The 13,282-nt window shown below is 39.9% G+C and overlaps 1 protein-coding gene across 5 annotated transcripts in view; it reads left to right on the top strand.

Moving 5' to 3' along the window:
- TENM4 (teneurin transmembrane protein 4) overlaps positions 1-13,282 on the top strand; it is a 1,366,951-nt gene that overhangs the window by 1,156,536 nt on the left and 197,133 nt on the right. For 4 of the 5 annotated variants that reach the window (XM_048294397.1, XM_048294400.1, XM_048294398.1 and 1 more), the window contains 2 exons: positions 2,053-2,151; positions 4,216-4,451. In XM_048294397.1, the coding sequence (XP_048150354.1) occupies positions 2,053-2,151; positions 4,216-4,451 (335 nt within the window). The remainder of the gene's footprint in view (positions 1-2,052; positions 2,152-4,215; positions 4,452-13,282) is intronic. The other variant, XM_048294401.1, reaches the window with a different exon arrangement.

The raw sequence follows: 13,282 nt of genomic DNA, 5'->3' as shown, positions 1-13,282 counted from the left end.
ATTCCTCAGTCTTCTTTCTTCTGTGGCCTCCTTTCTGTTCCTTTACACTTGACCTTGTGGGAGCAAATAAGTGCCACCTAGATGGACCTTTAGCTGACAAACCAACAGTTTTCAGGAGACTTTCATTCCCCGGAAATTTCACATGCTAATCATGTAAGGTCAGATTTCTGCCACCACTACTGTTAATGAGAAGGGAGAGTGTTTTGTAACTAGCCAGCGCTTTACAGGTAATCTCCAAGGGAGCACATCTGTGAGCCTTCCATGAGGAGGACAGTCATGCATCAGTCCCTCAGGTGACCCAGCGACCTTTCTGTTGCAAATGCATACATTATGAGATTATATAACCCTCCCCTCTTCTGTTTTATTGACAATCCACAACTGAAATTCATGAAAACAGTTCGACATGGATTTTAACTGCTGATGAACTTTTATTGATTGGTGTGTTGCTAGATGCCTTGCCTCTTACCCATTAAATGCCCAGTGCATGCCCGTATGTTGCTTCTTTTTGCATTGAACTCAACATCCAATCTTTCCTGCATTCCCAGGGAATGTGAGGAAGCTCCAAACACTTGGGGATGGATTGATGTCTCAAGTGCTATGGCACACAGCTCATGCATGTTGATCCACTTTACCCAAAGCTATGAATAGGAGTCACTTCACTTTCATTCAGATCAAGGAGTAGATCTGTTCTGTCAAAGCAGCCGAAAGGCCTCCAAAAGCAGGGAGTTGAGCTAAACGAGTGCTGGCATTAGCAGCAGGAAGAGGAGGAAGTAGAAATGAAAACTAGGTTTGAGAACATCTTAGAAGAAACAGTTTCAAGATTTGTATAACGTGACAGGGCTGGTTTCTCTTGGTTTAGCATGTTACCTGAATCCAGTTTCTTTGACAGGAGTTCTTGTTAGAGTTCATGTCACTTACACCCTCTAAGCTCTTAATCCTGCATAAGTGATAAAGTGTGACAATGCTGTTATGTTTCTTTTACTAGTTTTTGCCAGGGGATTTATTCACATTCAGGCTTAAATTCAGTTTTATTGCTGAAAACAGACATGGGAAAAACCAGGACTTTGTATTTTGTTTTAAAAAACATGGGAAGAATGTTCTTTTGCCAGGTCTTGAGAAACAAGCCCAAAGGCGAGAAAGACACAGTTTGTTCCCAGCTGTGCCTCTGAGTTAGTTCTTTTTGTTCCTGCTATTCTCCTCAAAAAGTACGAAACAGTATAGCATTTATAGGTCAAAATGTGACTCATAAAAGAACATGCCGGGAGGACAGATACTGCAAAATGCTGCTACTGTGTGCAGGGTTAATCCCAGGCATTTGCATGTGTGGGCCCTGAGTATCTTGCTTATTGCCTGTATTATCCAGATTATAACCAGTACTCTGGTGTTGGAATTTGGGTTACAGCTTAACCTGTTTCTAGCTTCTGTCTGCTTGTCACCAAGAGACTTTTATGTGGAATATTCATATTGAGCAAAATCTACATTTTGAAAATTTACATTTTACTCTAAATAGTGCGTTATTATTCCACAAAGGAAAACAAATTAATCAAATTGGAAACTAAAAAGTTCTCAAATCCAAAACTGAAACTAAAGCAAAGATGTGGCAGATTTTTGCTGGAAATCGAAGGTCTGGCCACAGTGGGATATAGATACTGTGGTGTGCCTTTTCAGAGTAACAGTAATAAAGATGCAGGAGTATCGCCAGATTACAGCTGGACTGGATTGAAATCTAGTCCTTTGGATCCAGGAGTTCAGAAGGTTTCACATGTCACTGGCAATGAATAATGTGCAATGAACAAAGACATCAACTTTTTCTATACATGCACATGGGCGTGTGTGCTTATATGTGTGTATATGCATATATATAGTGTATATATAAAGAAGTGAACATTTTTAAAAGCTATATATGTATATGTGTAGCATCTTATACATATAAATATATGGTCCATCATTCTAATTCCATGCACAACTGCACTATAACCATTGTGGTTTATAAGATCACACTTCATATATGCATGACTCACTGGCTTCATTCATGTTTCCATATGTATGTAGAAACATAGCAAAGCAGACATTCCTAGAGACATTGCAGGACAACCTCATTGAGATGGACATTCTCACCTCCTCCCGACATGACGGTGCTTACAATGATGGGTATGTGACACTTACGTGGTCTTCCTGTTTACTGTACAGTCATTATGATCCTTGCATGAAAGCATTTGGTCATATCAGTGATGTTTAAGGGCAACAACATTGCTGACCTCTTCCAATGGCTTTAAAAAATTAATTTCTGGGGCTTGGAGCATTGTGTCCTGTACATATTAATGGCAAACTCATTAATATGCTAGTGAGCCACTGCATGCAATTTACTTTTTATCTCCTTGTTGTTTTGAAAGTCATTTCATACGTAAGAAGTACCTACAGCAATTTAGAGTCCCATATTAACTAAAATTAATTTAATTTTCGTAAAAATCTGAAACCATAGTTGTGCTGACAGCCTGACACTTCATTTTTAAACTGATGTCTTCCACATACCTTATCTGACAGGAGTCTGCTAGTGGTGTATGTAAGCCAAGCCTTGGAGTCTGACTTAACCACCCATTCTGGCATCTTTACGCAAATTTTGATCACAACTTTTAAGTTACAATCAGCTTTTAACTTGATACTCAGTGCCAAAACTGTTGAATCTTGTGTTGGCGGCAGCTCCTAATTTGGTAGCCGTCATTCACACAAGAGCTTATTGGTGTACTTGAACACTGCAGGTACCTCTTTGCTCAGAACAGATACGTCTCTGTCTAAATTCTTTTCAAAACATGGGATAGTATCTGACTTGTAAAAATTATTTTTTTTATGTAGAGCATAAGTGGAAATAAAGGATCTTTCTCTAATGCTCAGCAGTCATGCTTAGAGTATCAATAGAAGCGTGGCTGTAGTACTGCAGACACCTCTTTTGGATAATTATATGTTACATTTAACTGCACGAATTGGTGGCTTTTCTGCACTGTGATGTTTCCAAGTATGACATTTCCCCCTGTAACTGCACAAGTAACTACATGGGGAAAACAATCACCTCTTCATCTGGTATTAGCCACTGGCTTGACTGACTCCCATGAATCCATGCTGATTACATTTACTCTGGCTGCAAATCTGGCCCACAAGCCATGGCAGGATATGCAAAGGGTGCTGGGGCTGTTTCTCACTCCTCACAAGCTGCATTTTTGTTTTGCATCAGCATGGTGGTAGATTAGTCCGCTCCATTTCCCAGGTTTCATTCCCAGAATTTGAATGCCTTGTATGTCGTGATGTCCCACCAAAATCAGGCTTTTCATTTAGTACTCCTGTGGACAGAAGTCCCATTGGGACATTTCATTTCAGGAACTCATGGGCTTCAGTGTGTTCTTTTTGTGCTGACTTCCATGAGTCTCACCCGAGGTGCTCATAGGCTGGCTCTCAGGCTGCGTTTGTCATAATGGGCAAAATGTGGTGCCTCCCAATGTGTCACTGGACAGGAAATGCTGTTGCCTTTTACAGTAATTCACACTTTTTTAAAGGTAGGCTTCAATCCAAGGTGCTCTGGACTGCTTTCTGGAAGCGGGTGCCTTTCCCCACTGGCAGTACATAGGACTTTGATGCTTTTAGCCACGCCATTGTCCGACACTTAAATTTGCTGGATGGGGACAGTGTGAATATTGCCCTCTGTGACAATTTGGGTGCTATGGAATGGCTTAAGCTCCTTTTCCCCATCTCCATTCACCGATGCCACACAAAAAACGCTCTCATGCAGTGATCAGTAAATTGATAAACGCCCTCCCTTCTTTAATCCGACCTCCGCGCCTCTTCAGCCTCTGTAGGGCATTTCTGTGGGAGTGCGAGCAGGCTCCTGGTTCTGCCCGTGCCACCAGTCTGTCGTAGCTGTGCTTGGGGTATTCATCTCACTCTTAACGCCATCTCTTCCACAGAAGGGACTCCTGCCCTTCAAGAGTTCTCTGTGGCATTGTTGGCACTGTGATTTTTTTGTTTGGTTTTGTTTTCTTTTACTGTGTGTGACTTGCCTTTGATTTTTATTCTTCTCTTTTGTGCATGCCATCCATGTCAGTAGCCAGCATTGTGTGGAGCTGCTTTCCTCGTCCTGGCAGCAGTCGCCATGCTCCCACCCCACGTCTTCCTCAGCATCAATTTGTGTGAGGAGTCACTTGCTGTTGGTCTTTCTTCCCTCAGGCACTTCCTGTTCAAACCTGGAGGCACTTCTCCTCTTTTTTGTACAACGTCGCCGGGATATCCCCTGACGTCCAGCACTGTGTACTCACCTCCCCCTAGGCCCCTTCCCAGAAGTACCTTTTCTAGGCCTGCCTTTAACCTGAAGAAGCCCTATAAGTACTGTAACTGGAAATGTGCTGCTCTGAGTGCCATTGTCATCTCAGTCACGCTGGTGATCCTGCTGGCCTATTTCATAGGTAAGCTTGTTGCTGTTGTTTTTCTTCTTTTCATTTCATTTCTCTACAAACCCTCCCATAGTGCTAATGTTTGGGAAACAGAGAGTCAAGACTGGTACAAAGTGATGGGGAAATAAGGCATCTGTTGACTTGTTTGTGTTGCAGTGTTGTGGTAGGGAGCTTAACACCTGTCATAAAGCCAGAAGGGCTTAGTAAAACATGAGTCATATGAGGGAGTTGTACTCCCTTCAATGTCATGGACTGTTTACATTCTGCACAGGAAAGTGTACCTGGAGTGAGGCAAAGCCACCAGGTTTTCTCTAAGCATCCCATTAAAACAGGTGGTGAAGTCCATGTCCCAATCCCAGTCACATCCAGGTCTGTCGGTTTTGACTTTGATGGAACAGGGTCAGAACCAAGATTCTGATACACAAAAATGTGGTTTAATTCTATTGTTTGGTGACACACTCATTTCAGTGATATGTAACCAATTATATTGAAGTTCACAGTGTCACCAGAAGGATGGAGGAGGACTGGGTTTAGATTGTGGTTCAGCAGAGCCTTTTTAGAGGAAGGGGTGTGGTGAAATTTGCTTCTTCGGTGGAAAAGCAGTGGATTTTTCTTGAACTGTGCATGATCTGAATTTCTTTGGTTTATGAGGCTTGTCAGTGTTCATTGCAAAAAAGTGTTCTTGGTGTATGTTGCAAAAGTAATTGAACTGCTGGAAGTGAAAATTGTATTTTTAAGCCTGTGAAGTTGGAATGCTACCATTACTTTTTCTTCAGTTCTATTTGATATGTGTGTTATAAATGTCTTAGAAAAGTCCATTCCTAGACTTCTATGTTAAACTGTCCGTGGTGCAAACTCCAGTTGTCAGACACTTTTAGATGTGATCATGGGTAAAAAAGCCCATTTCTCACGGCACAAATGAGTCTTTTTGATTTTGCTGTGACTTCCTGTACGCTAATGAGCTAATGATCTGTAAAAGGTTGTGGTTAGAATTACAAATCTTAGTCTGGATCGAAAGATTTTGCTTTCATTTCGCATGAATATAATTAGCACCACCACAAAGGATTGCTTTTACTGTGTTCTTTTTATATACACTTCTTTAATGACTGATACTTTTCCACTTCTGCCTTGCATCATACTCTGGTCACTTTTATGTCTGCTGTAAGAGGAACAGGAATGATTAATTAACCAACATTAAATCAGCAGCAGTTTGATGAAATATGCAGTCAGTTTTCATCATTTGCTATGTACATTTGGACTCGCCTTTCTCATTTGTCTGGTATTCTCCTTATGCCCTGAACATGGTTCCTTTGGACATTATCTCAGTGTGTCAGAGGAGAATCATTTCAGCTCAGCATAGCGGTGCCTGTTCATTCTGGAGAAAGAGGTGTGTGCTGGTTGATAGATGGAGGGGAGTTTGGTTTGCCATTCTCCAACTCAGAATCCTGTCTCAGAGTTCACCAAAAATCACACTCGTGCTTAAAACCACAGTTAATGTTGTTAAAGGGAAGGTCCATTGAGTGCCCTCCCATCCTTTTTATCCTCTCCATTCAGGTGAAGTTGCTGCCATTTGCCACATGCCACGGATGGCTGGCAAGGTGCCAGAAATGCTGAGCAGGTTGAACCACTGTAATTATGGGTCATAATTATTAATTTCTAAAGGAACTACCAATTATTAAAAATCAAATCTAATGGTTCAGTTCAGCATAAACATATTTAGCAAAGATTGTCTCTACCAGACCCAGTGTTCTAATCAACGAGCAAAAAGGCAGATATTTAATTAGATTTTGATGAAAAATTGTGTTTAATTTCAAGTATAATCAATTATTAATTACTGTAATGAGTGACTCTGGCGGGGTTTACTAATTAACTCATTTAAAAATTATGAATAACCTTTTCATTTGTAATTATTTTTTATATCCTGTCAAGTCGCAGATGAGAATTGTATCACCTAACCCAAAAGAAAAGAAATTAATCAGGGAGTCAAAATGTTTGTACTTTCACTAAGTTAAACTGAGACATTTTGCATTTTGATATAAACTATGCAGTTCTTAACAGGAACTTGTTTATTATTCTAAGTAACCTGGTCTGTTTGCAAACAAATTACTGTTTTTCCTCCAATTTGTTGGGGTTTTTTCACCCCTGTAGTTGCATAGTTGCATTTTCTTAGAGATACCTTTTCTCATGTAAGCAGTACCTTGTTATTTTTGGTGCCATGTGGACAAGCTGAGTGGTAAGATATAACTTAGTCATGAGTATAAGGTCTAATTTGTATAACAGTCCGTGAGTGTTGGGAACTTGACTGCTTTCCACTTGCTCTTGTTAGTTAAAACAACCACAGAAGTTATCTTTTTAATGACAATATCATCCTCCAGAGCAAACTGAGGTCATTGGAAAGGCTTCCATTTAAGTGAATGGACTTTGGGTTGGGTCCCATGGCAGCAACTTGACATTTAATCTGTTTTTTGTACACTGATCAGTTAATGGAAATACTTCAGAGTGATATCTAGGCCTTCAGGATGTTCCTCAGAGCATCAGGCATGTCACAGTCCTCTTTTTAAATATTAAAAACTGCCTTCTGCAGGCCTTACCTGTCTGTAGAAGCATGGAGCTAAAGACATACAGAAGAGACTCTGCTACGGGTGGTACTTTCTGTGTGATGGACACTCAGACACAGTTGTGGTGTGGTGGGCGCCCATCTGGGGCAGGCAGAGCTGCATGGAAACAACAAGGCATTGGTCATTTCTGAAATTCTTTGCTGAAGCAAGTTCATTTTTGAAATGCACCTGGAGAACTTGCTAAATCATTTGTTTGAGGCTAAAAGGCAGTTTCTATTAATTTATGTAAGTCTTTATGGCATTTAGCAGTCTGAGGTTCATTTATCTCGCTGGGCTCTTTCAAAAAGAGGAGAGAAGACATAAATAGATGTCCGTGGCAGCTGAATGGCTGCTCTCATGTGTCAACACTGTGATCAAGCTGAAGGTTTTACAGGGCTGAGTCACTGGTCTGGAGAGATAACGACAAACAAAATATAGCAGACTGTATTAAACACCAGACGCTGATTTCATTTGAATTAACCACATTTTGATTGACTTGTTGCCCTCTTCCAGATTTTTCGGACACCACACTAAGGCAATGGTGGCAGTGTCCATCAGTGTTTTGCGCAGACACAGCTTATGCAAATCCCATGGGTTCCACAGAAGCTTGTCTTGTGGGGTGAGAGCACTGAGCAGAAAAGCAGGGGTACATCAGGACTGCAGCATTTCAGTGGTGAAACCGAAGGCCTCTCTGAGCAGCTCAGAACTGATCTGCAAATTTGCTATTCCAAGAGTTCTTGAAGACACATGACTTTAAAATTCAATTCCCCTTTTTAGAAATGTCTATTCAATAGACAGCTAAACAAGAAAAAATTTTATGGCTTTTGCTGGGCTTTGATGGGGTCTGTATATCATTGAGTTCTGCCTTGGAGGGCTAATTTCTAGCAAGATTCTCATGGCAGAGATAATCCCATGAGGTGTGTTGCTATGCTAATACTTTGCCAGCAGGTCCTGTACCTTGTAGATGCCAGACCTGCTAGCAGAGCAATGTAAAGAGTCTCTGACATTGTTGTACTGCTTGGGAGGAAGTTTAGAAACAGAAAAGACCTGTTTGATTGTCCAGATCTCCATGCCTAGCAGCTGTTTGGCTAGATCTGTGGAACAGTTTCTAAGTTAATTAGTGATGGAGAATAGTTTCTGCCTGTTTAAACAGAAGGTATTACCCTGTGCCTGATGTAGATTCCAGACGAGATGGAAGTACAATTTGATGTTGTTAGGCACTAGCAATTTTCCTATACTTAAGCATGTGCTGCGGTTGCATTGCATGAACAGCAAGAAAGATGGGCATTTGATTTAGATTAAAGCTAGGGCTGGAAAACATATTATGAAGCCAAAACAGTCATTCCTTTTTATTGGAGTCAGAGCTCTCTACTTTTCAGCTCTGTGTTCATTTGAACTCCGTACAGATGCAGCTTCACTTAAAGAACAGTGTTGCTTGCTGCAGGCAAAATGCTTTGACAGTAAAAGTGTGCTAGGACTATGATGTGTTTATAAAGTGTCTTTCTTCTTATTGTCTAAGAATCACCCTGAAAGCTAACTTTAGCTCAGTTTGTCCATGATTCTTTGATGCTATGGAGCAAACACAATTTAAAGCAGCTCTCCAAAGCTCTTAGAAATCTAATTAGTTAGCAATGGATGTATAGTATACCAATTACCATTACCATGGTAAGAGATCAATAGGAAAAGTTGCTAATGCTTAATTATTAAACTTGATCCGTATCTATTAATCCTACATTTATACCTTGATATTAAGGTTTTTATTCATGTTAAAATATAAAACAATTTATTATCCTGCCAACAGGCTTCTTTCACTTTCTGCTTTAATATTTCTCTTCTGATCCCAGATTAAGTTCTATTTTGCTACTGTTGACATTTGTTCTTTTGATTTACAAGGATTGTAAATCAAAATCTTTGAATGTTTTCTATTTCCATCTTGTCTTTGATAAAAGGCAGAAAGGGGAGCTAAACAATCTGTTCTAGCAAAGCCTTTGTGTTATGAAGTCAATCTGTTATCTAAAGCAGAGCTTTGAGGTCCTGTCTTGGTTTTTTCACATCTTCACAAAATCACTGTGGTCTGTTCACTCAGTAACTGCAAACTCATTACTTAATTTCACCCCTAATCAATAAAAATGTCAAATCCAGTCTAAAAGGTGCTTTAGTATTACCAGTGATATATTTTGTGTATTATAAATGTTTGTGAAACAACATTCCAGGACACTGGTTGAGAGGGACCATCGTCACAACCCAGCACTACCATTTTTTTCCTGTATAGTAGAACATGAATATGTGCAGTTTTGTTTTTCCTATTAAAGCTGGCTCTTCTTGTACCAAATGCAGATAAAACAATGATGGGGCAAGAGGGTTGGTGCCACTCCCTCACTAAGCAGGACATTTAAAAAGACATCTAGCTCTTCCTTTCATACCCCTGACATTTAGGAAATACGGTCCTTGCTCTTCTCGTGCACATGCTCTTCTTAAACTGCAGCAAGTCCATTTGCTTCAGCACTGGTTCAAATACAGTCAGAGTCAGTGGCATTGGGCCTGCTGTCTGCAACAGGAGCTGGACTAACCCTGGAAAAAATCTGCATATATTTTAAAAATTCCTCTTTCTAGGGATTGACCTGACTAAAGACAAAATATAAATCATGACAGATGTTAACCCTTCAGTCCTGTTTTGAATGATGTTTTTTGTTGTTGAGCCCTACATTTTGCCCCTGTAAATTTTCTCAGGAAGGCTAAGGCATGAAAATAGTCTCAGCTTCATGGAGAGATGCCATCAACTTGAGCGTCTGTCTGGCTACTCAAAAGTGCATGGAGTTGCAGAAATCTTTTTGCATTTTTGTTCTGTAGCAGGGAGATGGGAAGATCACAGGATTCTGTGTTCACCTCAGTCACACATCTCTGTGTTAGAGAACCAGTGAGGGCAGCTGCTGTGTGTAACGTTTACAAGAGGCTGGTGAGTAGCAGTGAACTCAGGAAAGCTGCCTTGGGGAATCTGGCAAAAGAAACTTTCCCTGGCCAGATCCACAATGAAATAGTGACTCAAATGTTTCAGCCTCACCTCTTTACTGACATTGCCCAACCTCCTGCTTGACGTACACACACACGGAGAGTAATTATCAGAGAAACGACAAAGACAAGATTAAATCAATGGCCTTAAACTGAAAGAGAGTAGGTTTAGATAGATACTGGAAAGAAATTTTTCACTGTGAGAGTGGTGAGGCACTGGCACCATCCTGCCCCATCTCTGGAAGAGTTCAAGGCCAGGTTGGATGGGGCTCTGAGCAACCTGGTCTAGTGAAAGGTGTCCCTGCCCATGGCAGGGGGTTTGGAACTAGATGGCTTTTTTTTTTTGGGTCCCTTCCAAACCAAAGCATCCTAGGATTCTATGTAAATTAAAACCACAATGGGTTACATTCAGTCTTACATTTCTGCCTTTTTTGTTGTCTTTTGCTGCAGCTTTAAGTGCATGGTGGTATGAATTACAACTTAGATCTTTTCTATCACCTGAAAAGTTAGCAAGAGCACTTTGTATTATTAGGTGATTGTGTGCATCTTTTTTTTTTTTGCTTTGAATTTTCCAGTGTGTGTTTGGATGGCAGCTACTCCTAGCTTTATAATTTAGAGCAAATGAAGTACAAGTGATTTATCCACAGCTTTAAAATAACGATGATAAAGGTACAAGATGCCACTTTAAAATTATTCTTGTGAAGATAATTCATTCAGGTGGGTGTTAAGAAACATGCCACAGAAACTCCATGAAGGAGCATTCACTGTTTCAACCTAAATAAGATCTGTAACCTGACATTAAAAGCATTGTGATTAGAGAAATATACCATAATAGATATGCTTTTGAAAGAATCACAGAATCACTTAGGCTGGAAAAGACCTCTAAGATCATCATGTCCAACCTTTGATGGAAAATGACAATGTCAAATAAACTATAGCATAAAGTGCCACATCAAGTTGTTTCTTGAGCACAGCCAGCCATGGTGACTCCACCACCTCCCTTGGCAGTCCATTTCAATGCTTAACAACCCTTTCCAAGAAGAAATTTTTCCTGTTGTTTAACCTGAACCTCCTCTGACACAGCTTGAGACTGTGTCCTCTTGTCCTGTCACTTGTTGCCTGGGTGAAGAGACTGACCCCCACCTGGCTACAACCTCTTTCAGGTGGTTGTAAAGAGCAATGAGGTCCCCATCTGAGTCTCCTTTTCTCCAGGATAAACACCTCCAGCTCCTTGAGCCACTCTTCATAGGACTTACTCTCTAGACCCTTCACCAGCTTCATTTCCCTTTCTGGACTCAAAGAAGAGACACTGCTGCAAGAAAATATTACTGGAAAAGTAGAGCAGAAGATATTGCAGACCTGCTAATTTTGCCAGACTCACCCAATCTGCGGAATCTGGGAAGTACTAAAATGTAGATATTCCATGTGATAACCATATGTTCTGAACTTGGCAGCAAAATTTCTGCTTTGCAAAGTGGTTAGTACTTCTTCGAAGTCTACAGTGATAAATATCCTGGTAAAGTGTTCATCTTTTCTCAGCTAATTCAGTGTTTATTGGAGGCAGGAAGAAGCCTGAGGATTCCCATAATTTTCATTTAAAACTGTTTTCTCAATTTTCACTGTTAAAGTCCATAAACAGTATCACATCGTGTAGGCTGGCCTCTTGGCACATTGAAGCCCAGCAAACTCCAGCTACTTACTCTACCCGTTTTACAAGGCTAAGTCACATACCTACTTCAGCTGGCTTTTGCCCAACTTAAATGTGTAAGGATCTCATTAGGTCTTTCTGGGCATAAAAGTTACATTAGAATATTGTTATACAGCATCTTCTTGTGCTTACTCCTTAAGTCATTTGCAGTCTCTGCTTTCCAGTTGCCAGTGTCCCGTTTCATGGACCCAATTTGCGATCCATTATCCAAAGTGCATAGGCTGGCCATTGACACTTTTGGTTTGAATCATTCAGATTTAGTTACTGCACTGCTCTTCTGTTTTTCTGTTCTGCCCTCATCATTGTATTTCTCACTTGAAGTGTTCGAGTTATCTACATGTTTAGTGATCCATGATTTTATGTTTACTTGCATAACACTGATGTAAATGTTGAATAATTTCAGGCCAACTATCAGTTGTTGAACTTCACAAGAAATTGTAACTTATGATGGTTATTGACCAGCAATGAAAATTTTAACATCTTTCAGTTGGTTTTTAAATACATGTATACTTGCCTTTTTACCATTGGAAAATGCTTGTTTCTTTAAGCAGATCAAATTAAATCAAATGTCTTACTAAACTGTAATCTTGTCAAAGAATGAGTAACTGTTCCTTAAGATCTGTTCATTCACTGTATTTATTCTTTATCAATTCAATTCTATGTTTTCCATTATTTTGTCTGGAACAGGTTTCAGACTACCCAAACCAAGTGACTTGCATCCTGTCCTTTTCCCTTCTTAAATATTTGTACAGCATTAACCCTGTTCTAATTTCTTGGTAGCTGGTTCAGTATTAATCAGTGAGTCAGATTCTTTCTTCTTCTTTACTGAGTACAAGTTAAATGAACCTGCAGATTAAGAAATGTTTGTCCTTGAATAGATGTAGTTCAATATAATTCCTGGTTATTAATGGACTGGAAAAAAACTTACTTCCTGTGAAATAATTGCATTATTGTAGTTATTTTCAAACACTAGAACAAAAATTGTTACTGAACACTTTAGTCTTTACCTACAACATTATTAGCAAATATCCCCATCTCCATCAATATTGCTGCTCATTTTGCTGAGTTTCAGTACACTTAAAAAAAGTTCTATTGTTCTTCGGGTTTTTTTCAAGCCATGTGTTTTTTTCTTGATGTCCTCAGCTTCTTTTCCCCTCTCTCCATGGCTTTAGATTTATATAGATTACTCTTTCCCTATTGTTCTGAGCTTTTATATATTACCTTTTTTTATTTCTGTCTATTGTTTTATTTTGACACTGATTGAAGAGGTCCTTTTGTCAAAATCTGATCCTCTTTTCATCATTGTGGGATCATTGGAAGAATGACTTCCATTCAGAAGTAGACCACCAATATAACTGATTATTTAACCAGTCGAAAGCAGGTTACGGCTCTGTATCCAGAGGGCTCCATCCGATCTGGGAGTCTGCACCAATGTGTCATGAAACCACGCATCACTTGGCCCTTTAGATGCCTGATCCTTCCCTAAAATTAAGAATCTTTAATTCAAAGAGAGATTAATTAATTCCATC

Source organism: Corvus hawaiiensis, chromosome 2 (assembly GCF_020740725.1).
Source record: "Corvus hawaiiensis isolate bCorHaw1 chromosome 2, bCorHaw1.pri.cur, whole genome shotgun sequence".
Taxonomy (NCBI): domain Eukaryota; kingdom Metazoa; phylum Chordata; class Aves; order Passeriformes; family Corvidae; genus Corvus; species Corvus hawaiiensis.
The sequence above is the reverse complement of the archived record's forward strand: the minus strand, read 5'-3'. Positions and strand labels throughout refer to the sequence as shown.